The sequence below is a fragment of the Schizophyllum commune genome (assembly GCF_000143185.2).
Source record: "Schizophyllum commune H4-8 unplaced genomic scaffold SCHCOscaffold_2, whole genome shotgun sequence".
Classification (NCBI taxonomy): Eukaryota; Fungi; Basidiomycota; class Agaricomycetes; order Agaricales; family Schizophyllaceae; genus Schizophyllum; species Schizophyllum commune.
The window spans coordinates 2,228,083-2,247,875 of NW_026089539.1; the positions used below are offsets into that span (position 1 = coordinate 2,228,083).

At 55.1% G+C, this 19,793-nt stretch overlaps 10 protein-coding genes across 10 annotated transcripts; 6 read left to right on the plus strand and 4 right to left on the minus strand.

Moving 5' to 3' along the window:
- Positions 1 to 378: 378 nt before the first annotated feature.
- On the minus strand, positions 379 to 5,560 carry SCHCODRAFT_02566195 (P-loop containing nucleoside triphosphate hydrolase protein). Its single transcript, XM_003037256.2, has 17 exons — positions 5,313 to 5,560; positions 5,249 to 5,262; positions 5,017 to 5,201; positions 3,665 to 4,960; positions 3,488 to 3,617; positions 3,169 to 3,440; positions 2,931 to 3,112; positions 2,696 to 2,873; positions 2,403 to 2,642; positions 2,063 to 2,356; positions 1,893 to 2,015; positions 1,813 to 1,845; positions 1,650 to 1,765; positions 1,479 to 1,602; positions 1,023 to 1,427; positions 813 to 958; positions 379 to 756 (listed from the first exon to the last, which is right to left on the minus strand). The coding sequence occupies exons 1-17, from the start codon at positions 5,507 to 5,509 to the stop codon at positions 555 to 557; spliced, it is 4,137 nt and encodes a 1,378-aa protein (XP_003037302.1). The 5' UTR covers positions 5,510 to 5,560; the 3' UTR covers positions 379 to 554.
- A 323-nt stretch (positions 5,561 to 5,883) lies between these two features.
- SCHCODRAFT_02611511 (glycoside hydrolase family 27 protein) lies at positions 5,884 to 8,887 on the plus strand. Its single transcript, XM_003038592.2, has 24 exons — positions 5,884 to 6,027; positions 6,105 to 6,152; positions 6,215 to 6,253; positions 6,363 to 6,515; positions 6,565 to 6,579; positions 6,634 to 6,650; positions 6,704 to 6,766; positions 6,820 to 6,898; positions 6,953 to 7,013; positions 7,064 to 7,138; positions 7,189 to 7,233; positions 7,284 to 7,300; positions 7,347 to 7,474; positions 7,526 to 7,570; positions 7,623 to 7,638; positions 7,694 to 7,785; positions 7,836 to 7,843; positions 7,896 to 7,974; positions 8,025 to 8,033; positions 8,084 to 8,197; positions 8,252 to 8,329; positions 8,379 to 8,441; positions 8,494 to 8,517; positions 8,571 to 8,887. The coding sequence occupies exons 1-24, from the start codon at positions 6,012 to 6,014 to the stop codon at positions 8,751 to 8,753; spliced, it is 1,467 nt and encodes a 488-aa protein (XP_003038638.1). The 5' UTR covers positions 5,884 to 6,011; the 3' UTR covers positions 8,754 to 8,887.
- Positions 8,888 to 8,998: 111 nt separating this feature from the next.
- On the plus strand, positions 8,999 to 9,946 carry SCHCODRAFT_02611516 (SGS-domain-containing protein). Its single transcript, XM_003038591.2, has 4 exons — positions 8,999 to 9,078; positions 9,131 to 9,227; positions 9,283 to 9,445; positions 9,498 to 9,946. Exons 1-4 carry the CDS (start codon positions 9,065 to 9,067, stop codon positions 9,824 to 9,826), a joined length of 603 nt encoding a protein of 200 aa, XP_003038637.2. The 5' UTR covers positions 8,999 to 9,064; the 3' UTR covers positions 9,827 to 9,946.
- Positions 9,947 to 9,985: 39 nt separating this feature from the next.
- Positions 9,986 to 10,618, plus strand: SCHCODRAFT_02684470 (uncharacterized protein; the record flags this gene model as incomplete). Its single annotated transcript, XM_003038590.1, has 1 exon — positions 9,986 to 10,618. The coding sequence occupies one exon, from the start codon at positions 9,986 to 9,988 to the stop codon at positions 10,616 to 10,618; it is 633 nt and encodes a 210-aa protein (XP_003038636.1).
- Positions 10,619 to 10,746: 128 nt separating this feature from the next.
- SCHCODRAFT_02489554 (putative mitochondrial 54S ribosomal protein RTC6) lies at positions 10,747 to 10,971 on the minus strand (the record flags this gene model as incomplete). The annotated part of the gene is made up of 1 exon (XM_003037255.1): positions 10,747 to 10,971. One exon carries the CDS (start codon positions 10,969 to 10,971, stop codon positions 10,747 to 10,749), a length of 225 nt encoding a protein of 74 aa, XP_003037301.1.
- A 183-nt stretch (positions 10,972 to 11,154) lies between these two features.
- SCHCODRAFT_02744507 (uncharacterized protein) lies at positions 11,155 to 12,763 on the plus strand. Its single transcript, XM_003038589.2, has 6 exons — positions 11,155 to 11,327; positions 11,377 to 11,420; positions 11,472 to 11,726; positions 11,780 to 11,796; positions 11,855 to 12,435; positions 12,496 to 12,763. The coding sequence occupies exons 1-6, from the start codon at positions 11,223 to 11,225 to the stop codon at positions 12,715 to 12,717; spliced, it is 1,224 nt and encodes a 407-aa protein (XP_003038635.1). The 5' UTR covers positions 11,155 to 11,222; the 3' UTR covers positions 12,718 to 12,763.
- A 28-nt stretch (positions 12,764 to 12,791) lies between these two features.
- On the minus strand, positions 12,792 to 15,100 carry SCHCODRAFT_02611527 (phosphoprotein phosphatase PPZ). The gene is made up of 5 exons (XM_003037254.2): positions 14,003 to 15,100; positions 13,528 to 13,953; positions 13,453 to 13,480; positions 13,309 to 13,401; positions 12,792 to 13,256 (listed from the first exon to the last, which is right to left on the minus strand). The coding sequence occupies exons 1-5, from the start codon at positions 14,892 to 14,894 to the stop codon at positions 13,235 to 13,237; spliced, it is 1,461 nt and encodes a 486-aa protein (XP_003037300.1). The 5' UTR covers positions 14,895 to 15,100; the 3' UTR covers positions 12,792 to 13,234.
- A 61-nt stretch (positions 15,101 to 15,161) lies between these two features.
- SCHCODRAFT_02611530 (40S ribosomal protein S11) lies at positions 15,162 to 16,095 on the minus strand. Its single transcript, XM_003037253.2, has 6 exons — positions 16,051 to 16,095; positions 15,943 to 15,994; positions 15,794 to 15,889; positions 15,613 to 15,741; positions 15,477 to 15,560; positions 15,162 to 15,429 (listed from the first exon to the last, which is right to left on the minus strand). The coding sequence occupies exons 1-6, from the start codon at positions 16,060 to 16,062 to the stop codon at positions 15,338 to 15,340; spliced, it is 465 nt and encodes a 154-aa protein (XP_003037299.1). The 5' UTR covers positions 16,063 to 16,095; the 3' UTR covers positions 15,162 to 15,337.
- Positions 16,096 to 16,352: 257 nt separating this feature from the next.
- On the plus strand, positions 16,353 to 17,809 carry SCHCODRAFT_02611538 (nucleotide-binding domain-containing protein). Its single transcript, XM_050344478.1, has 3 exons — positions 16,353 to 16,830; positions 16,885 to 17,312; positions 17,366 to 17,809. The coding sequence occupies exons 1-3, from the start codon at positions 16,483 to 16,485 to the stop codon at positions 17,688 to 17,690; spliced, it is 1,101 nt and encodes a 366-aa protein (XP_050202284.1). The 5' UTR covers positions 16,353 to 16,482; the 3' UTR covers positions 17,691 to 17,809.
- A 458-nt stretch (positions 17,810 to 18,267) lies between these two features.
- Positions 18,268 to 19,674, plus strand: SCHCODRAFT_02490518 (TauD-domain-containing protein; the record flags this gene model as incomplete). Its single annotated transcript, XM_003038587.2, has 5 exons — positions 18,268 to 18,848; positions 18,903 to 19,211; positions 19,268 to 19,350; positions 19,401 to 19,513; positions 19,567 to 19,674. 5 exons carry the CDS (start codon positions 18,268 to 18,270, stop codon positions 19,672 to 19,674), a joined length of 1,194 nt encoding a protein of 397 aa, XP_003038633.2.
- Between the last annotated feature and the right edge of the window lie 119 nt (positions 19,675 to 19,793).

A 19,793-nucleotide genomic window follows, 5' to 3' on the forward strand; every position in this document is an offset into this window, starting at 1 on the left:
CGTCGCGCTCAGCGCTTCCTTATTGTACCTAGTCTACACGCTCTGTCGTTGTCATTGCTAACATTGCTGCTCTGTGATCCTTTCCTATTGAATGGAACCATCTAAGAGCCGTTTATCTTTCGTGCCGTGACCAAAAGTGCAGGCTTTTCCGGATCTTGGTGCAGGGCTAGCGCTGTACCCGTGTCCAGGTCGTGGCGTGTTTCTACGTTTTCGAGCACCACAGCCAAGAGGCGCGGCGCGTTGATACCGCTGCTGGACTTTTGTTCGCGAGCCTTGCGTCAGGCTGAGCAACACGGAATGAACTGTCAAACGGTCACGAGTTGCCACCGTGGTCCGATTGATAACATGGGCGATGACAGATCGCATCCACTCGCTGTTGCCTGGTTGTTGTAGCTTGAGCAGTCCTTACACGCTGTAGGCTCACAAAGCACTCGCAAGGCGATGTAGGGTCAGTCAGGTTTCCACCTCGCAGAGCCACGTTTGTTTCCCCCGACGTGATTTTATGGCCAACTGATGGTCTTCTTTCAGAGGCCTACGTGAATGTTCTGATAACTCTAACCTCTACGCGCGCCTGCGCCTCCATTATTACTTGCGGCAGGGGGCAAATGCTGCACTCCAAAGGGTCTTGCGTCTTTTGGATCTCTCCCATCGTTCGCCAGCAGCGAGAGTATGGCGTTCGGTACGGCGTCGTCGGGTCCGGCCTGCATCTGTGACGTATCCTCTACGCATAGCAGCAGACGAGCGTCCAGTAGGCGCCTGAAAATGCCAGTAAATACCCATGTTCGATGGTTGCAAATGCACTCGGGACGTACCGAAGCTGGTTCACTAGCGCGCCGATCCGTGCCCAAGCCTTGAGGCGGATGAAGCCTTCTCGGTCCCTCTCGCCCACAGTAAGTGTTCCGCGAACGGCATCCACGGACACGCTCCCGCCAAACAACAATAGCGCGTATGTCGGCGCCTGTCCACGGGTCGAGGTAAGCCGCCTTGCCTTCGTCATCTCCTAATCATCTAACCGCACTCACCTCCGTCACATCCCGCACGTAAACCTTACTGGTCTGCTGCCGCCCGAAGTACGCCGCGAACGGCGCGCCCCATCTTGCCTCGCCGAAGAGGATGCTTGATGGGTGGATCCAGACGCGGGAGTCGTGCATGTCGAAGAAGGCGAACTCGCGGGCTGCGGCTTCGCGCTGGACCGTGCCCGCCGCCACGGCATCGAACTTCGCGCGCGGGGCACGAACACGGGCGACGCGAGGATAGAGTCCAGAAAGGATGATGGCTTTCAGCAAGTTCGTATGCGTGCTGTAGGCGTTGAGCGCTGGGGCGGACGGCGGAAGGGACGGCGAAATAAATCCCATGCTGCCCAGTGCAGAATGGAATTCGAGGCGAAGGGTCGTAATGTCGCGCACTGTTGTGGGCGAGATGAAGTTCTGAACGAGACGTTAGCGTAAGGCAGGGCTCGCGATGCTCGTCGAACACACCTGTTTGCAGAAATCGACGATCTCTCGCTGAGACCTGCCTTCGGCGCGGAGGCGCATGCACTCGTCGTACGCCAGAACCGACGCCAGAAGGTCGCTGCCGTACAGAGCGAAGCGTTGACGTGCTCTAAACGCCTATGTTAGCCATGTCCCTGCGATGTGGCCAATCCTCACTCGTCGGCTTCGTTTCTCTGATCCGGAGGACTGAGAAAGATCGGCTTCGATGACAAGACCGCCGCGATTGTCAAGACAGGCCCCAAGCACCGGAAGAGCGCAGCGAGAATGAGCATCTACGACGAGTCAGAAAGAATTGAGGGGAAGGAGTACGTCTTCTCACCTTTGCAAGGCGCACATCGACGGGAAGAATAGCCTGGAAAAGTCAGTCTTCGAAGCATAGTGATATGACACAACGCATACCATATTTCGTCCTAAGGCAGTGAGAGCGCCGTCCCTGCTCAAGGCTCCCAATTCCTCCAGTGTTGCCAATGCTCTGTCCATCGTGGCCACGTCAGGAGGACTGATCATACCCGCCAGGAAATCCTGAAACTGGTGAATGTTTGGACATCTATAAGGATAGAGATAGCTACCCTGGGATCCTGATGCTCTCGGGCCGCCTTCACAGCCAGACAGACACTCTCGAGCGGTACCCGTTGAATCTCCGGTGTTGGGAAAGGAGCCATGCGCGCCTCGCGATCGCGCGTGAAGAGCTTGTAGCAGAATCCTGGACGCGTACGACCGGCTCGTCCCCTCCTCTGCCGCGCAGCCGCGCGAGTGACCCATGTCTCCTGAAGCCGTGTCATGTCCGTCGCTGGGTCGTAGCCTGTCTCCTTCACTCGGCCGCTGTCAACGACGTAGACAACATCGTCAATGGTGATAGAAGTCTGAGAATCGTCAGGTGAAGTGGAGGTGGAAGACGTATGAACCTACCTCAGCGACGTTGGTAGCCGCGATGACTTTCCACTTATTGGTCTGAGCGAAAACGCGCGATTGCTCGTCGTTGGTGAGGTTTGCGTGTAGTGGAAGGACGTCGGCTTCCTGAGAGGATACCTCACGCTGTACGGCTTCGATGCATTGCTTGATCTCTTGCACGCCGGGCAAGAATATGAGTATCCCGCTCGGCTGTTCGTCGCGTTGGCGAACAATATGTTTGACGACAGACGCTACGAGCTGGAAAATTATCAAATCAGCCGTAGCACAGATGAATAAATATGCGGTCTTACCATGTAGTCGATCCGCTCGTTTTCAGATATCACTTGTATAGCGAGAGCGTCCACGTCAGCAAGACCGCGTTGCTTCCACTTGTCTCGCTCTTGCTGCCGTGCATTCTCCACATTTGACTTCGACGGTGGCGGCGCAGGCGGACGGTAATGTACTTGAGGAATGATATCTTCTAGGTAGCTATGGTGGCGTGACGTTGATTGTCAGACATTGTCTAGAGCGTTGCAACAGACTCACAGGTCTTTAACGGGATGAGCTAGACCCGATATAGAGAGCAACGGTGCGCCATTAAAGTATTGAACAAAGCGTTCATGGTCGACCGTAGCGGACATAAGGATGACTTTGATATTCCCTTGTTGCGCGAGGATGTCCTTGAGCTCTCGTAGGAGGAAGTCGCTGTCAATTGATCGTTCGTGGACCTGAAATGAGATTAATCAAGGAAAGTCAGAAACGCCCGTGCAGCAGACAAATCTACCTCGTCCACTACGACATGCGTGACGCCGCGTAGACCCTCTTGTGAGGCCATGCGTCGCAGGATGACACCGGTGGTGCAGAAGAGCAGTTTGGTTTCTGGTGTGCTGGTCGACTCTCCGCGGATTGAATAGCCGACACTCCCATCGTTGACTCGCTCTGCAGAAACGCGCTGAGCGACTGATATAGCGGATAGCCTTCGAGGCTGCGTGATGACGATAGAGGCGTCTTGCCCTTGATTGGTCATGATCAGGGAGTCGAGGATGAATTGGGGTACTGATTGAAGTTAGCAATGAAGACGCACAGGGGCTGAAATTACGAACGCTGGGTCGTCTTGCCACTGCCAGTCTCTCCGACGACAACAACGACGCGATTCTTGTCAACAAGGTCTAAGAATGCGTCCTTCGCTTTGAAAGCAGGCAGCCGCTCGCGGGTGCTCAGCAACTTCTTAAACTGGGGAATACATCAGACACACGCTGAATCCCAGGCTAGCCACACACCTTGTCGCTTTGTCGCATCCGCTCGAAGTCAGCGAGTACTTGTTCGTTCGTTCGCTTGCGCCGCGGCCCTGACTTGCGTTGCTTCCTGGCACTAAACTCTTGGAAATCCATGTCCTTCAAGAGACTCGGCGCGGGCCCGGGTTGTATGTGCTTCAGCACGTCGCCGATTGGAGGTGGGCCTTCCTGTTGCACGCGAACCCATTCCGCATCGACGGCCTGGATGGCACCCATATAAAGCCCGCTCTCTCGAGATTCGGCGGAGCGTAAAAAGCGTAAGAGGACGGAGAGGAACTGTAGTCGCACGTAGGGCGCTAGATTGGGAGATGCGATGTATGCGGGGACGAAGTTCGTGCGCGGGCAATCGGAGGTTTCTTGAGCGACAATATGAACCTTTGTGCCCGGGTCACTGAAGAGAGGCAAGACGATTTCTTTATGGGGCTCGTCCGTTGCGTCCACGACTTCGGCGCCCAGAGCTATTGCTTCTTCTTCGTCTACCACAAGAGCGTCTAGGTCATCCAGCGGGTCAACCGTCGTACCAACGAGGCGATTGCCTAGAGTTACTAAGAGTCGCGTCCAGTCGTTGCCCAACGAGGGATCAGCAGAGAGACATGCGCTGACCAGATAGTCCGGAAATCCGGCCTCCTTGACAGCTTTGTCCTGTATCCATCTCGAACGTAGGTCGGAGGATGCAGAGTGAGTCGACGTAACGAAGGGCGCAGACGATGCGTTGCCGTGTTGGAAGCGCTTCGGTAGATCGCATTCGGGGCTTACGAGAAGCAAGTATTCGATCGCGGAATGTAGAGGATTGTCCGGAGAAGACATGGCAAGATCTGGCTTCTCGATGTATGCGAGTGCTCGCTCTATTTGATGCTTCTTGAAGCCAATATCAGAGAGTTGTTTGCGTACAATCGCTTGACTATCGTCAGAAAGGCCCTCTTCTGCGACGGTCTGTAGTTCCGGGTGCAGAGCGAACCCCTTCTTGATTGCATCTTCAACAAGTTCACGAAGAGAGGCGACCATGACCACTTCTGGTATACGGTTATCGTCGATGGCGGACGAACCACCGTGCCGAGAGTTCCCAGCATCGTCGGCCGGGTTGGCGGCGGCGGCGGCGGCGGCTCGCTTCTCGGTAGCCTTGGCTTGCCGTTCCTCGACCTCTTTCTTGGCTTTGAAAGGATCATCTGAGTACATCCATTGCTGATGCTCAGGTGCGGCCTTGTGTTCAGCAACAAGAGCGTTCCAGTAATCCCGCGGACCAGGAGGCAACACGCGGTTAAGCTGTATTCCATTGCAAAACTGCAGAGAGCATAAACATACGTACATTCGAGGCAAATTGTTGAGTAGTGACAGACCCGGTATAAAGCGTACGTCGCGCCCCAATGGCGGGCTTCAAGTGCACTCGGGCAGATGTAAGGCGGATGAGGTTCCAGTTTGACAACATCCTTCTGCGATGTCTTCTTGTTGTAGCGCGAGAGCTTGACAGAGAAGGCCCAACCGCCCTCACGCTGGAACGTATCGACGATAGGCTTGTCCCAACCTGCGAAAGTGAGTGTTTCGAGGAAGGCTTTTTAAATAAGAGCTGACCGTTCTTTTGGCATCTACGCATAGCGTTAGATTGTATGATAGCACTTTTAATCTATGGGAGTACCTTTCGTTCAATAAGCTAAGTGGAAATTTCGACCCCGGAGGAAAGAGAGACTTGGCCTCGGCTGCAGACTTCCCCGCCACAGGAGTTCCTATGGGGGTGGCATCCGCCTTCCCTCCGGGGCCGACCCTTCCAATGGAGCTTGACTTGGAAGAGTTCCCGGCATTTCCTGATTTTACTATACCTCGCTTAGGAGGCATTTTGGGTGCTGGCGAACCCAGCGCCGGCGAATGAGAGTGATGGAAGAGAACAAAAGACCGGCCCGGTATCCGATGATCTTATTCTTCTCACGCCCCAACTTGGATTACGGCGCCAAAGGTGATCGTGTATGTAGCACGTCCAGGATGTAAGACGTGCAACGCTCCCGAGCATGTACGTTGAAGGGTTCAGCACCCTCACCGATTCTGATGTTCTGTGCTTGTCGAACGAATAGAAGCCTCTGCTTTGCTCACTGCCGGCGCCATGACATTCGAGAAGCAGGTGTTGACACTGACCATGGAGACCGAGTACCCTGCGGCAACCGCGGAGCCCCACGCCGAGTACTGCGTCATCTGACCCCCAGGCGACGCCCTCCCGGTCCTGCACATCTCTTGTCCTCCCTCCGAGGTTCTGCAGCACCTTCTAGTCATTCACGCCTATCTCGTCACGCGCGTCCAGCATTGAGACTCCCGTCTTCCGAGCACACTGTTCTGCGACGGTGCCATGCGCGACAGCAAGGGTCAGTACGCGTTCGGCCTACCGTAATGGGCAGCGCGATTCATCGATCCACAATGACTGAGGGCATTTATCCCCTAGAACCGTTCTCGATGGATCACGGAGACCGGGAGAAGGAGGTAGCTTATGGTGCGTAGTATCCTCTCTGAAGTCTTCGAATCCGTCCACTCACGTACTCGTGGCTTGCTCAGGTTCGAGCACTCCTCGTGTCTCGTCTCCTGGATCATGGCGTACGTACACGCCTCACGAATACCCTCACGACCAAGGATGCCCAGAATCCTGCTATTACGAGAATAACCTCTGTGCCTTCGCTTCCTACATAAGCTGAACATCTTGCAGTTCAGCGACCGGTCTTCCAAGTCACCCTTACCCCGGCGCACGTTGGGATGGCGATGCTGTCGTTCACTTTGGCCGCTTTGTTCGCCTACATCAACCTGCTGGCGAGACCTGAGCCTACCAGCGCCCTGGATAATGGTGTCGGACGGCTCCCCTGTGAGTGTTTACTATACAGTGTACGACCCCTGGCTGAGCTTCTTCACAGTTATGGGGTATAATAGTGAGTATATGCGCTCGTCCATCACCACCTAACTAGATCTGACTTCGACCGTAGCTTGGAACGCCTATGTGGTAGGCATGACTATATCTCCCTGTGATGACTGACCTGACTTGTCGCATGCTAGTGCGACATCAACGAGACCGTCATTCGCGAGTCTGCGGACCTCCTCGTCTCACTGGGATTGAAGGTCCGTCCCAGTGCCTCTTTGGAAGTAGCCACGCCAGACGTATTGTATCACAGGACCTCGGCTACAACTACATGAACATCGATGACTGTTATGCTGAAAAGAACCGCACGGAGGACGGCGACATCGTCGAGAGTGAGTGACTAGAGGCTTCTGAACCCGCCGCATGCGTTGCTTATATTCATGCAGGTGCCGAGCGCTTCCCTTCTGGGATGCGTAACTTGACGGATTACATCCACGACCTCGGGCTGTAAGTGGCGCAGCAATTCTATCTGTACGCAAACCTGACTCTTGGTGAAGAAAGACTGGGATATACAGCGATTCTGGTTGGTTCACCTGTCAGTTATACCCCGGTTCCTTCCAGAATGAAGAGCGGTCAGTCGCACTCGCGATGCACTCAACTATATGTGTTGATTACATTCCAGTGATATCAAGCTCTTCCGTGAGACGTGGAACTTCGATTTGCTAAAGTAAGCATGCGTTCTGCTGCTTCTCTCGAACCTGTCTGACGACATTGCAGATACGACAATTGCGCCGGTCAGTTGTCGACGCCTCAGTGACTGAACGACACTGATTTATGCAGTTCCCTTCGACGAAATCATTCGTGAAGGCATGGTTGGTAAATTCACCCGCATGGCGGATGCTATTGCCGCCCAGGCGAAGTCATCAGGCAAGGATCCTATCCTCTTCTCCCTATGTCAGTGGGGAAGGGTAAGTCACCGTCCATCAGCGTGTCCGCCTTCCAGGCTCATCGTTATGCAGGAGCAGCCATGGCTTTGGGCGAAGCGCCTTGGTCAATCGTGGCGGGTAAGCTGATTCTCTCCAAACCGGCGGATTTAGTCTCACCAACGATCCTAAGACGACAGACGACATCGGTAAGGCTTCGGTCTCGTGTTCGAGCCTACTATCTGATCGTGGAACGCCGTACAGGCCCGCACTGGGACGCCATCTCGAGTATTATCAACCAGAACAGCTTCTACACTTGGAGCTCTGACTTCTATGGGCACGGCGATATGGACATCGTAAGAGTTCTTGTCGCTGGTAGCTGACTACGAGCTAACCCGCTTTCCAGCTCGAAGTGTATGCTCGTTGTTGCTGCAACCTCGATCATGTACTGACAAGGGCTCCTCAGTGGGAACGGAGACCTCACATTCGAGGAGGCCAAGTCTCACTTCACCGCTTGGGCTCTGATGAAGAGTCCTCTGCTCATCGTGCGTGTCATAGCTATCTTCTCGAACTCTTCATTGACCTTCGACTTCAGGGGACGGATGTACGACTGCGCTGCTCGCCTGTTTGATTATCACTCATCTCCGCGTCTAGCTATCCAAGATCACCAAGGAGTCGCTCACTATCTTGACGAATACGGAGATCATCGGCATTAACCAGGATTCCAAGGTCGGCACGGCCATCACACCCTTCCGCTGGGGTAAGAACGTACGCATTATACGCTTAGCCACTTGCTTGTCGATGCTGATGTGATTGCCCCAGCCTGACTGGACGAATGACTACACGTATCCGGCGCAATACTGGAGTGGCGAGAGTGAGAATGGCACGGTCGTCATGCTGGTATGTCAAGCACAAGACGAAGAGAGGGCGCAACTGATCGAACATGCAGCTCAATGTTGAGAACGAACCGGCCGACATGTTCTTCACCCTCGCGGAGTCGCCTTGGATCAGGGTAAGTGGGAGGGTGCTCACAGTGGACTTGTCGCTGACGCCGTACTTCTCAGGCTGGTCGCCAGTACTCGGTTCGGGTGCGTTTTCTGATTACTGACAAGTGAATCCTGGATCTGACTTGTCTTGCTAGGACCTCTGGTCGCACACGGACAACGGCACGGCCGTGCGCAACCTAACCGTCACGAACGTACCCGCGCATGGCGTTGTTGCTCTACTTTTGAAAGACGCCGGTGATGAACCAGCGGGTCTTCAGCCCCCGTGCTCCATTCTAGAGTGGTGCATTGACCAGAACGGCACGAGAGTCGACCAGTGAACGCGTGTCAGCCTGAGTCAGGGACAGGCAGGCCTTCCTGATCATTCAGAAGAACTCAATTTTCTTATTACCTCTGTATAACATAACACCGAATTGTGAACTCATCGAAACACGTTGCGATCTTCTTTGTCTACTCAGACGACCCTTGTTCGTGGTTCGACCGGCGTACGCGTAGCGGTGAGTCACGTGATCGCGCTAGAAATATGGAAAGTGCTAGAGCTTGATCCGAAAGAGTACAATAGCGCGTCGCTTCGCCACAAAGCATCAACCACTCTCTCTTTCTTACACAACACATCCAGTATCTCTTCATCATGACCACGCCGAGGCGCGTCGCCACCGTCGTCCAAGTCCTCATCGATCACTCATCAGCATTGCAGACACGAGTTCTACGAGTCCGACGAGAGGTTGACACTCTCCGTCTTTGACAAGGGCGCCAACCCGGATGAGGTTTCTGTGGAGTTTGAGCCACGAAAGGTGCGCATTCATGCCTTACGCACTCGGCCCATGCTCAACTGCACAATCCTCGTAGCTCACGTACAAGCACGGCGACAAGGTGCTGGAGCTGCAACCCTTAAAGGGCCAGATAGATCCTGCGCAAAGCAGCTACACCGTCGGGAAGGTTAAGGTCGAGATTCGGCTTCACAAGGTCGCCATCGGCCGGTGGGGAGCCCTCACTGGCGACAGTCCTGATCGTGCGTCCTCGGCGCTTGCTGCACGAATGACTTACTGATCGCCATCGCGCAGCCCTTGCCGCTTTCCCTTCCGCACCCCAGCCTACCGCCGAAGTCGCACGTAAGAAGGAGCGCAAGAACTGGGAGAAGCTCAGTGCGGAGGCGCTCGCTGCGGAGAAGGAGAAGTCGACGGAGGAGGATCCTAACGTCGGCGGCGATGCCACCTTGAACTCGTTCTTCCAGAAGATCTTCAAAGACGCCGATCCGGATACCCAGCGCGCTATGCTCAAGAGCTACCAGGAGTCCGGGGGTACGACGCTCAGCACGAATTGGGAGGAGGTCGGAAAGGGCAAGGTGGAAGTGAAGCCGCCTCAGGGCTCGGAGTGGAAGCGCTGGGGCTGATCGCCTCATGCGGGCTGTATATCATGTCGATCTATCGTTTGCTCTATTGTTCTCATAGTCGTGCTTGCTCTGCCTGTCTGTATCAAACAAAGGAAATCGTTCGCCAACCGTATGTCGTTCCGAGTGCCAAAGCGGAATCCGTTCTGGAGCCGCACGACCATGTCTCGTTTAACTCTCATAGTCGCCGCCACGAAGGCAAACGGCATCGGCCAGAATGGCAGCCTACCCTGGCGATTGCCCAAGGAGATGTCGTACTTCGCTAAAGTAACCTCCAATGCGCCAGAAGGCAAGCAGAATCGAGTCATCATGGGCAGGAAAACCTGGGAGAGCATTCCGGCGAAGTTCAGACCCTTGCGCGACCGACTGAACGTTGTACTCAGCCGTCGGGCAGAGTTCAAACAGTGCGTCCACACAATTCAAGTGATTTATTGGCGTCTCACGCAGACCGACAGGGCTGGAGCCGATGTCTTCCCAAGCCTGAGTGCAGCCATCGATACAGCGGCCTCAGGACAAGCCCACCGCACGTATGTCATAGGCGGAGCGACCCTATACAAGGAATCCTTGGCACTCACACCGTCGGAGACCGAACCCTTCGTCGATCGCATTATCATAACGCGCGTTCTGGACCCGGCATTCGATGCGTGCGACGCGTTCTTTCCCGACTTCACAGCAGACAGTGCGTGGAGGCAGGCGACCCACGATGAGCTTGAAGGGTGGTTGGGATTCGACGTGCCGCGAGGCGTACAGGAGGAAAAGGGTGTCATGTATGAATTCCAGATGTGGGTGCGGTAGCCGTGAATGCGAGCCCCATGTCCTGCCCGTGTTCGACTCATATGCCACCATCCCGCCATCTCCAAGAGGACATACAGCTGGGAAGCTGCATCTCTGAAGAGCCGTTCAACCTTGCCTCTGTGAATGAATTATGAGAAGACAAAAACGGAGGGGGATGGCGAGTGACGCACCTGCTTGTGCCGCGGGTTCTTCTTGCAAATTACATAGACTCTGCCCTTCCGCCTCACGACGTTGCAGCCGTCGCACATGGGCTTGACTGAAGAGCGCACTTTCATGCCGCGAGTGAGGTCGGGTGTGCGGGTTAGAACTGCTGTCGCGCGGTGTGCCGGGACCGAAGACGGTGCCAGCTTCATGAAGCGCAGCTGAGACAGCATTGGCCTGGCGGCCGTCATAAGTGAGCGCAGCATGGCGAGTATGAGCCCGCGACGAAGTGCAACAGCAGAGACTGCGAAGGTTGGAATGAAGCAGCCTCGGCTTCAACGCGTGATCGGTGGACGCCGGCTCTCAGCGGCCCGACATCCGAGCCTGTGGCGGATCCACCGTCCGTCGCGGGGCTGAGCCCGCTGGTGGGGCTAATTCGTGTCCAATTACTTCCCGGACACTCATGCCTCATCGGCCGCCCTCCCTGCCCCATCTTGGAGGCGTCACCGCGGTTATCCTCTTCGCCATCGTTCTCGCTGCCTTCGTCGTTGAGAGCGAGCTCGCGCAAGTCAGTGTCTTCTACCCATACAAGATGGCTTCTCCTGACTTCCCCGCAGTATGTGCAAACGACGCTGGAGTTTAGGCAGCCCTTCTTCATCTTGTGAGCCCTCAACTCTATTGAGAAGTGCTCAGGAACTCACCTTCGCGTCAGCTATGTCGTCCATTCGTCATTCGCCATCAGCTTCCCCTTACATGTACTCTACCTCCGGACGACAACAAAGTACACCCTGAGCGGCCTGCTCAGCGGTCTCAAGTTGGCGATCACCGACCATCTAGCACCTAAAGGGGTACAACCCTATACTGGCACTTCGTTCCCGTACCGCAAGTTCATCACGCTTGTGTTAACCTTGACTCTGGGGATGACCCTCCCTGGACTCCTATGGTTCGCTGCAGTATCTCTAGCTCCGTGAGTATATATCGCTGTATTCTTCACTTCAGCTTGGTGACGGTTCTACATAGACTCAGCGACGTGACCGGTGAGTGACACGTCTTCTGAACGCTACGGAGTTCTCAAGTCGAAGCCTTTCATTTCAGCTATCTGGAACACGAACCCTTTCTTCGCCTACATCCTCACCGTTAAGCTCTATGGACTACGCTGGGAATCTCGCAGACTCGTCGGCGTCGTCCTTGCGACAGCAGGCGTTATGGTAGTCGTCTATGGCGGCATGAAGACGGAGGACGGCAGCGGAGTAACAGCGCGCTCGCCGCGTCCATCGCGTGCCCTCGTTGGTGACGTCCTAACGCTGCTGGCCGCCTTAGTACAGGGGCTATATCAGGTCATGTACAAGCGCTATGCCGCTCTTCCCAATGACCCGGAACTGCAGGAGGACGAAGACTACGAGCGCCTCTCCGAAGAGGACCCTGACACACGGTCCGAGACGAGCAGAATTATACCTGTGCCCGATGACGATATCGTGCATCCTCCGCCCTTCGGTTTGCACCCAACCTTCTTGACATCCCTCGTTGGTCTCGCAACAGGCACTGTCCTATGGATCGCATTCCCAATCCTCGACTACCTAGACATGGAGCCCTTCAAGCTACCTCCCAACTCGCGCGTTGCTTTCGGGATTGCTGGTATCGCTTTGAGTGGCGTCGTGTTCAACTCCGGCTTCATGGTGAGTTTCTCATATATACTCCATGTGAAGGGTCAGACAGCTCATGTGTGAGCCTGACAGATTTTGCTTGGAGTATGGGGTCCCGTCATCGCAAGCGTCGGAAGCTTGCTGACCATAGTACTGGTCGTTATTTCGGATGCTCTCTGGGGAGCAGGTCTGGAAGCGTTGACTTTCTGGAGCATCTGCGGGTCAACAATCATCGTTGCCGCCTTCGGGATGCTCGCATACGACGTATACCAGAAGTCATATGCACCAAGCACGACTTCTCATGTTCACGATTAATTTAATGGCTACCATGTCCTCTGCGTCCCTTGAACGTTCCAATCGTCCGTCTTCGCCCACAGTCAAGCAATCAAGAGGGTTAAAAGCGCGTGCGCATTGAGTTCAGATTGTTTGTAAAGAGCCGCATACGCCTGTCATGACTAGAGCACAAACACTGTCGACAATATCAATGGGCGCCAATATAGATAGCGAGAGGGAGGCAGTTGACCAGATCGAGGTGGACGCCAGACAATATACTACAGTTAAACAGCGTGCGTAAAGATGTAATGAGAGGCGCAAGGTATGTGAGGGAGGCGCGGCGACTAAAAAACCGTTTAAAAGACCACTTAGCGTATGAGGCTATCCACAAGAAGATAAGAAAGGAAAGGCGTGAGTCGGACCAGTATCGTCGTACTACGCAGCAGAGCACGATGATATGTATGACGAAGCACAGCGCCGGTATCGTATGCGTCCATCCGCGAGAGGCATTGCCTCCATCATACAGAGCACCCCGAAGGAGGCACTTCGTCCATAGTCACTATGTCGCAGTGGCCATGACGCTGTAATGACATGCGTCAGTGATGAATCGGCTATTTTGTACACGCCACCTACCTTTTCCTCTTCGCCTTCGTCATCTCCTTGCGAAGCGCAGCCCCGTCCAGCGGCTTGAGCAGTTCGAAAGCGCACAGCAAGTCCTCGGACACGCTAGCAAGACAGATGAGCGGAGTAACAAGCTACGGATATGCAACTGCTTACCTCATGCACGCCCCATAGTTATCGAACTCTATGGTTATCGTGAGCAGATGAAGGGTCCTATACTTGACGACGTACCTCCGCAATAGTTCGGTGCACTGAACACCGTCACCAATGTCCTGTCATTCCAGAACTCGTACCCGTCCTCAACCACCATATGCGCGCGACAAATGAGGTCCATATCGTGTCTGACCAGGAACTCATTGATGATCGCCTTGCCGAAGCAGTAGCTGACCCCGCGCTCGTTGTCTTCCCAGTCCAACGCAGTGTCGGAAGGGTCGGACCACAGCAGATCGTTCAAGAGCCCGAAGTCCGGCACGTCCGTAGGGCGCTGAATGCGCTTGATGTCGTCCATGGAATGCAACGAAGGTGAGAGACCGCCATGTACACAGAATATCTTGGACGCGACGATGGCGGCTATTGGCAACGCGTTGAAAACGTCGATGAAGGTCTTCCACGTCTTGATATTACAGCGCCTTTTGCATTCGTCGTAGAAGCCGTAGACTGATACGTTATGAGTACGCCTGTTGTCACGCGTCGGTTGCCGACTCACCTCGTGTGACGTTGGCGCATTCGTGATTGCCCCGCAGTAGGAAGAAGTTCTCCGGATACTTGATCTTGTAACATAGTAGCAGGAGGATGGTCTCGAGGCTCTGCTTGCCACGGTCGACATAGTCGCCCAGGAACAAGTAGTTGGATGCTGGGGGAAAGCCGCACATTTCGAACAGTCGGATGAGGTCCGAATACTGTCCGTGCACGTCGCCAACGATCTTGACTGGTGGTGAGAGTTCCACAAGCGTAGGCTGCGCGAGCAGCACGTCGCGTGCAGCGAAGCAGATCGCGCTAATCTCGTTGTTCTTGAGACACAGCGACTTCGACACCTTGCCCGTATAGCCAACATCGAGCAGCCGTGATATCATGTCATCAACATCGAGCTGCTTCAGCCCGTTCGCCGCCAGATGTCCGTTCGCCTTGAGCGACTCTGGGCCTTGACTACCGCTGTTCGTGGACCCAGGGCTGAATGGGCCGGAGCTAGCGAGGATGGTGTTGGCGCTCGCATTCGCGTTGGAGGGAATGTCAACGGGTGCTGGTGATTTAGGTGAGGGTTGTGGGGAGGTAGATGTCGCAGCAGCGGGTGAAGGCGGCTGGTCCGTTGGGATGCCTTTGGGATACGGTGATCCTGGGGTGCGCGTATCCGAGGCGGCTTTGAGATCCCCTCCGCCTGCTGCTCGATCTGTCTGCGACTGTTGGTCTCCACCTTGGTTGGTACCGACTGCTGAATGCCCATTGGACTGCGAGGACGTCCCTGTAGCGCGCGAGAGCGAACTCTGCGGCGTGGCTTCGCTCGCGATGTCGTCAGATTCAGGAGAGGCACTGTCGCCGTGGCCCTCGGTTGCCCGCTCCTTTCCACTCTTCTTCGACTTCTTGGACGGCTGCTGACCCATTTGTGAGCCCTGCGAGCCTGGCGGTTGCGGCGACTGGGCTCTTGACTTGGACCGCTTCGAGAAGACGGATAGAAGTGTTGGCGCCAGCTTGGAAAGACGAGCGGAGACACCGGGTTAGCGGGGATGAGGATGGCAAGACGAACCCAGGAGGTGCAGGACGGGAGAAGTCAGGCGAGGGTGTATGAGCAAGTCAAAGTGGAGAAGCCAGCAAGCGACTCCTCCACACGCTTGGCTTTGGTCGTGTTTGCATTTAAGACGCAAGCCTAAGCCGGACGAGATATTCACGTTTATTCCTCATGCAGTGTCGAGTTCACTCGGTAATTCATCCCTTCGCGTGGGTCCATATATCAGAGTCAGACGGGACAAAGTATGCAGATCAAGCATATGTGCATGTCATGGTGGGCGGTGGCATATGGGGACATAGCAGTACAAGTACGAAGAACCTAGAACTTCTGGAAAGCCTTGGCTGCTGCCTTGTTCTTCGTTACCCGCAAGACGTTGAAACGGACCGTCTTGGACAGTGGCCGGCATTGACCTGACGCTATATGAGCACGTCAATCTCGCTGGAAGTAAGATACGTACCGACGGTCACCACATCGCCAACCTCGACACGGAAGGCCGGGGACAAGTGGGCGGCGAGGTTCTTGTGCCTCTTCTCGTAACGGTCTGGGTTTACGCGATGAGCAGGGAAGTGCATCTTGAGAACGTAGGGACGCACTGTATTTGGGGATATAGTGGAGGTAGTCGCGACGGATGATGATAGTCCGCGTCATTTTGGTGGAAACGACCTTGCCGGTCAAGATACGACCACGGATCGAGACGAGACCAGTGAAGGGGCACTTCTTGTCTATTACAGACGTTGATCAGTGTCCATCGGCAATGCAAAGTACGCGACGCACCAATGTATGACCCGTTAATCGCCTCGGTAGGCGTCTTGAAGCCAAGCCCAACATCCTTGTACCACCGCTTGTTCTTCCCGCTGACCTTCTTGTTGCCTGTGTGATATAACGCGTCAGGATAAGTTCGCAGAGTGATCATAGGCACGCACCCTTGGCCTTAGCGTTCTGGAACAGAGGCTGCTTCTGGAAAGCCTTTTCGATCTGGCGAGGGAAAGGGTTGTGAGTTACTCCATCTGCGTTGGCCCTCCTGCACGTACTTGCTCGGCCATGTTGGACTTGAGGACGGCGGCGACGGCGATGAATCGGAAACTTTGGCCACTATTGCACACTGTTTGCTGTCCCGGTATGGCACGTGATCTGACTTAAGATCAGCTGTACAGTGACTCGGCTATTTCCGAGCGCTGCTGATTGGTCGCCAGCCCGCGATTGCCTTTGCGGCTTCCCACACCGTAAATCCTCCACTATACCTTGGAGCCGCAACTTACAGCCTGAATATGCAAAATACAGTGTCCTTCTCCTTCCAGCCGATTGCGAGATTACTGTCCGCGCCTTACAAGATCGAACTTGACCTACATGGTCTGAACCAGACCTGATTGAACGTACGCCATGGCCAGAGGCGGTATTCGTTCGGGCTCTTCACTACTGATAACACGCAAAGGTTTTCTCTTCCTGTTTCTCTCTTTTCCAGAATGTCTGTCTCCCCTCCTCATGTTGTCGTTTGCGGTAGCGGCATAATAGGGTTGACCACAGCTATTCGTCTACTGGAGGCCGGTTATCAAGTCACTGTCATCGCAAAAGACTTGCCTGGAGATCCACTCCATCCTACCTACGCCTCGTCTGCCGCCGGCGCTCACCATCTCTCTTTCGCTGACGATGAAGATCTCAGGCAACAGGCCTGGGACCAGCGCACATTCGATGTCATGATGGCAGAAGAGATTGCGGAGGGAGATGCCAGTGCGATACTGAGGCTTCGCCAAGTGGAATACTATGCGACGGAAGGACAGACACACATCAAGTTCTTCGAGCAGCTACCAGACGTACGTCGATTTTTGTGCGACCCCTTCCAAAGCACTGATATTCACGCACGTCAGTTCCGCATACACGACAAGAATGAGCTGCCGCCCTTTGCGGTGCATGCCGTATCGTTCACGTCGCTCACCATGGACACCGGTCCATACCTTGCCAAACTCGTTCGCCGTTTGGAGAGCCTTGGTGGCTCTCTACGACGCGCGACATTAGCATCGCTTGCCGACGCTACAATTATCTGTGACCAGGTGTCTGCCGTCATCAATTGCACTGCACTTGGCTCTGCCTTGCTTGCAGATGTGAAAGATCCTGGCGTGCATCCACTTCGTGGGCAGGTAGTCGTGCTCAACGCCCCCTGGTGTCGGGCAGAGGGACGCACTCTGCAGGTCGGAGCGCTCTCAGCGGATGGAGGCGAGGGAGGCGAGCGTACGTATATAATACCGCGTCGGAGTGGGCAGGTTGTCATCGGTGGTACACGGGAAGCGAATGATTGGCGAGTACACCACCATACACGTTATCTACTTGGGTATTGACAACACGCTTCAGGCTCGTAGAACCTCGTCCGGAAACAACGGAAGACATCAAGCGCCGTGCGCTGATTCTCTACCCTGAGCTGGTACCCGAGAATCGTCGTATCCTCGGGAAAGATGCCGTCCCAGCTGATCTTGATGACATCGTCCTACGAGTCGTCGTAGGTTTCCGCCCTGCGAGGACAGGAGGTACAAGGCTGGAGCGCGGAGAGGACATCACGTACGGGCCGCAGGGGAGGAGGATCCCTGTTGTGCACAATTATGGACATTCGGGAGCAGGCTGGCAGAGTTGCTGGGGCTGTGCGGAGGACGCGGTTGATATTATCAAGCAAACAGTGTAATCTAGACTTGGCCTCCTTTGTCTAGACGACGGTGAGCGCGTATAGCCAAGGTCATGGTCAATGTGAGCTCATTCAAGCATAGCGCTCTTCGTCGGGTTACCACTTTATCACAGTATATATCTTGGCGTACCACCATATGCTGACGGATGTGCGGTTGCTTCGTCCGCCCACAACGCCGTCGAGGACTTACTGAGGGTTCACTCAGGCCTATGCAAAGCCTATACACTCAACTCAGTGTACCCGCGGCAAAGATAGCGGGGTCGGCATAATGATCCGCTACAAGTCGCGTGCAATTGGCTCTTAAATGGTGATCAGGTACTGTGCGAACGTTGTGCCCATTTGAAGGCGCGATTGCGCCAACGACAAGCAGATAGCACCCTTTGCAGATGACAATGACTTCCATTCGCAGATCGCGTCACCGTCCAGGAAACTGCCGAAGTCATCTGCCACCTTGACGCCAAATCTATGTGGGATGGCGACATTGAGAGCTGGCAAGATGCACAGACCTATTCCGTTCCCGGCTTATAAGAGACTGTGGTACTACATAGGCGCCGTTATCGCATCCAGATCCCCCTCAATGTCCACCACCGCTACTGTCACTGAAGCCGCCCCGGCGCCGAGCCCAGTGCTCAAGCTCAACTCTACCGCTGCCAATGAGCAGACCTCTTCTTCGCCAGCAGCCCAGCCGTACCGCTACAGTCACCTCCTTCCTCACTTCTCGCAAGACCATTACCCGCCCCTTGAGCCCTTCGAGCATGTTGACCCTGGACACCGTGCACTGGCGAGGGAGCGCGAGGCCATCGCCAATGGGACTATAGCGGAGGGATCTACACCTCTTCCGGCCTTCCTTCGCTCTCCCAACGTTACGCTTTCTGAGATCACTCCCAACCTTGGAGTGGAAGTATCAGGTGTCAGCCTCTCGCAAATCGATGATGCGGCACGGGACGACCTTGCTTTACTTGTTGCTCGCCGGGGTCTGGTCATCTTCCGGAACCAGCAGGAGTTCATTGACTCCTCGCCCGAGGCGTACAAGGAATGGGGACGGTACTTCGGACGGTTGCATATCCACCCCACATCCGGTCACCCCGAGGGTCATCCCGAGATTCATCTTGTCTACCGCGACGAGAACTCTACCTTCAACTTTGAGCGTGAGGACAGGTTCGTCATGATTTTTCAACTCTGAGCTACCAGTACTGACAATATGCCCGGCAGCATATCCACGCTATCCTGGCACAGCGACGTCTCTTATGAGCTCCAGCCTCCTGGCCTGACGACTTTCTTCCTCATCGCGCAGCCGCATGCTCGTGGCGAGGGCCTCGAGGAGTCATTCTCTGGCGGTGACACGCTCTTCACCAGCCAGGTCGCCGCACTCAAGCGGTTGTCCCCGGAGTTCGTCGAGTTCCTTCGCGGACTGAAAGCAGTCCACTCTGGCTTCGAGCAAGCCGACTACTCTCGTGCGGGTAACCGCGGTGGGATCGTACGTCGTGACCCGGTCGAGCACGTTCACCCCCTCATCCGCAGGTAAGTCGAACGTCTGATTATCTTTTCTAATTTCTCATGGACGCGATCGTGTATAGACACCCCGTCACCGGCGAGGAGGCGCTCTACGTCAACCGCCAATTCACTCGTCGCATCGTCAACCTCAAGCGCGAAGAAAGCGGTACGTTTCTAGTCCGCATGCGGTGACCTTCACGTTCTAATTTCAAACAGAGGCCATCCTTCGCTTGCTCTACGACCATATCGACAAGAGCGGCGACAACCAGGCGCGCCTCAAATGGTCACCGTACACGGTCGCACTCTGGGACAACCGCGTCACCGCGCACGTAAGTCTTCCAGCAGCAATTCCAACCAACGCTTTACTAACCGTTCTTCCCAGTCCGCCATCGTGGACTTCAAGGACGGCAAGCAGCGCCGTCACGGCTGCCGCATCACACCGCAGGCCGAGCGTCCTATCCCGGCCAAGGAAGGTCTGAAGCTGGACTGAGGAATAGGCGTCCAATATGCCGGCGAGCAAAAAATATGTACCTATATACTTATGCACTATGTTCAAGGGAATCATCGTCACATTGATACCTTGCGTGAAGAAATCTGCGTCCTCGGGCC

What these genes read in the sequence shown, in the direction of transcription:
- SCHCODRAFT_02611530 (XM_003037253.2), bottom strand. An exon ending in GATTAACGGGTCATACATTG is followed by an intron (nt 15,742 to 15,793) that starts GTGCGTCGCGTA and finishes CGTCTGTAATAG; the next exon opens with ACAAGAAGTGCCCCTTCACT. An exon ending in CCACTATATCCCCAAATACA is followed by an intron (nt 15,561 to 15,612) that starts GTGCGTCCCTAC and finishes GCGTAAACCCAG; the next exon opens with ACCGTTACGAGAAGAGGCAC.
- SCHCODRAFT_02744507 (XM_003038589.2), top strand. Translation starts at nt 11,223, where the DNA reads ATGCCTCATCGGCCGCCCTCCCTGCCCCATCTTGGAGGCGTCACCGCG. An exon ending in TTGAGAGCGAGCTCGCGCAA is followed by an intron (nt 11,328 to 11,376) that starts GTCAGTGTCTTC and finishes ACTTCCCCGCAG; the next exon opens with TATGTGCAAACGACGCTGGA. An exon ending in TGTTCAACTCCGGCTTCATG is followed by an intron (nt 12,436 to 12,495) that starts GTGAGTTTCTCA and finishes TGAGCCTGACAG; the next exon opens with ATTTTGCTTGGAGTATGGGG.
- SCHCODRAFT_02611511 (XM_003038592.2), top strand. An exon ending in TCCTTCCAGAATGAAGAGCG is followed by an intron (nt 7,139 to 7,188) that starts GTCAGTCGCACT and finishes ATTACATTCCAG; the next exon opens with TGATATCAAGCTCTTCCGTG. An exon ending in GTCGCCAGTACTCGGTTCGG is followed by an intron (nt 8,518 to 8,570) that starts GTGCGTTTTCTG and finishes TTGTCTTGCTAG; the next exon opens with GACCTCTGGTCGCACACGGA.
- SCHCODRAFT_02611527 (XM_003037254.2), bottom strand. Translation starts at nt 14,894, where the DNA reads ATGGGTCAGCAGCCGTCCAAGAAGTCGAAGAAGAGTGGAAAGGAGCGG. An exon ending in AACTATGGGGCGTGCATGAG is followed by an intron (nt 13,402 to 13,452) that starts GTAAGCAGTTGC and finishes CTGTCTTGCTAG; the next exon opens with CGTGTCCGAGGACTTGCTGT. An exon ending in ACGAAGGCGAAGAGGAAAAG is followed by an intron (nt 13,257 to 13,308) that starts GTAGGTGGCGTG and finishes ATGTCATTACAG; the next exon opens with CGTCATGGCCACTGCGACAT.
- SCHCODRAFT_02611538 (XM_050344478.1), top strand. Translation starts at nt 16,483, where the DNA reads ATGTCTGTCTCCCCTCCTCATGTTGTCGTTTGCGGTAGCGGCATAATA. An exon ending in TCTTCGAGCAGCTACCAGAC is followed by an intron (nt 16,831 to 16,884) that starts GTACGTCGATTT and finishes CACGCACGTCAG; the next exon opens with TTCCGCATACACGACAAGAA. An exon ending in ACACGGGAAGCGAATGATTG is followed by an intron (nt 17,313 to 17,365) that starts GCGAGTACACCA and finishes AACACGCTTCAG; the next exon opens with GCTCGTAGAACCTCGTCCGG.
- SCHCODRAFT_02611516 (XM_003038591.2), top strand. An exon ending in TGGAGTTTGAGCCACGAAAG is followed by an intron (nt 9,228 to 9,282) that starts GTGCGCATTCAT and finishes CAATCCTCGTAG; the next exon opens with CTCACGTACAAGCACGGCGA. An exon ending in CACTGGCGACAGTCCTGATC is followed by an intron (nt 9,446 to 9,497) that starts GTGCGTCCTCGG and finishes GCCATCGCGCAG; the next exon opens with CCCTTGCCGCTTTCCCTTCC.
- SCHCODRAFT_02566195 (XM_003037256.2), bottom strand. Translation starts at nt 5,509, where the DNA reads ATGCCTCCTAAGCGAGGTATAGTAAAATCAGGAAATGCCGGGAACTCT. An exon ending in CGGCTACCAACGTCGCTGAG is followed by an intron (nt 2,357 to 2,402) that starts GTAGGTTCATAC and finishes GACGATTCTCAG; the next exon opens with ACTTCTATCACCATTGACGA. An exon ending in GCGCTAGTGAACCAGCTTCG is followed by an intron (nt 757 to 812) that starts GTACGTCCCGAG and finishes TGGCATTTTCAG; the next exon opens with GCGCCTACTGGACGCTCGTC.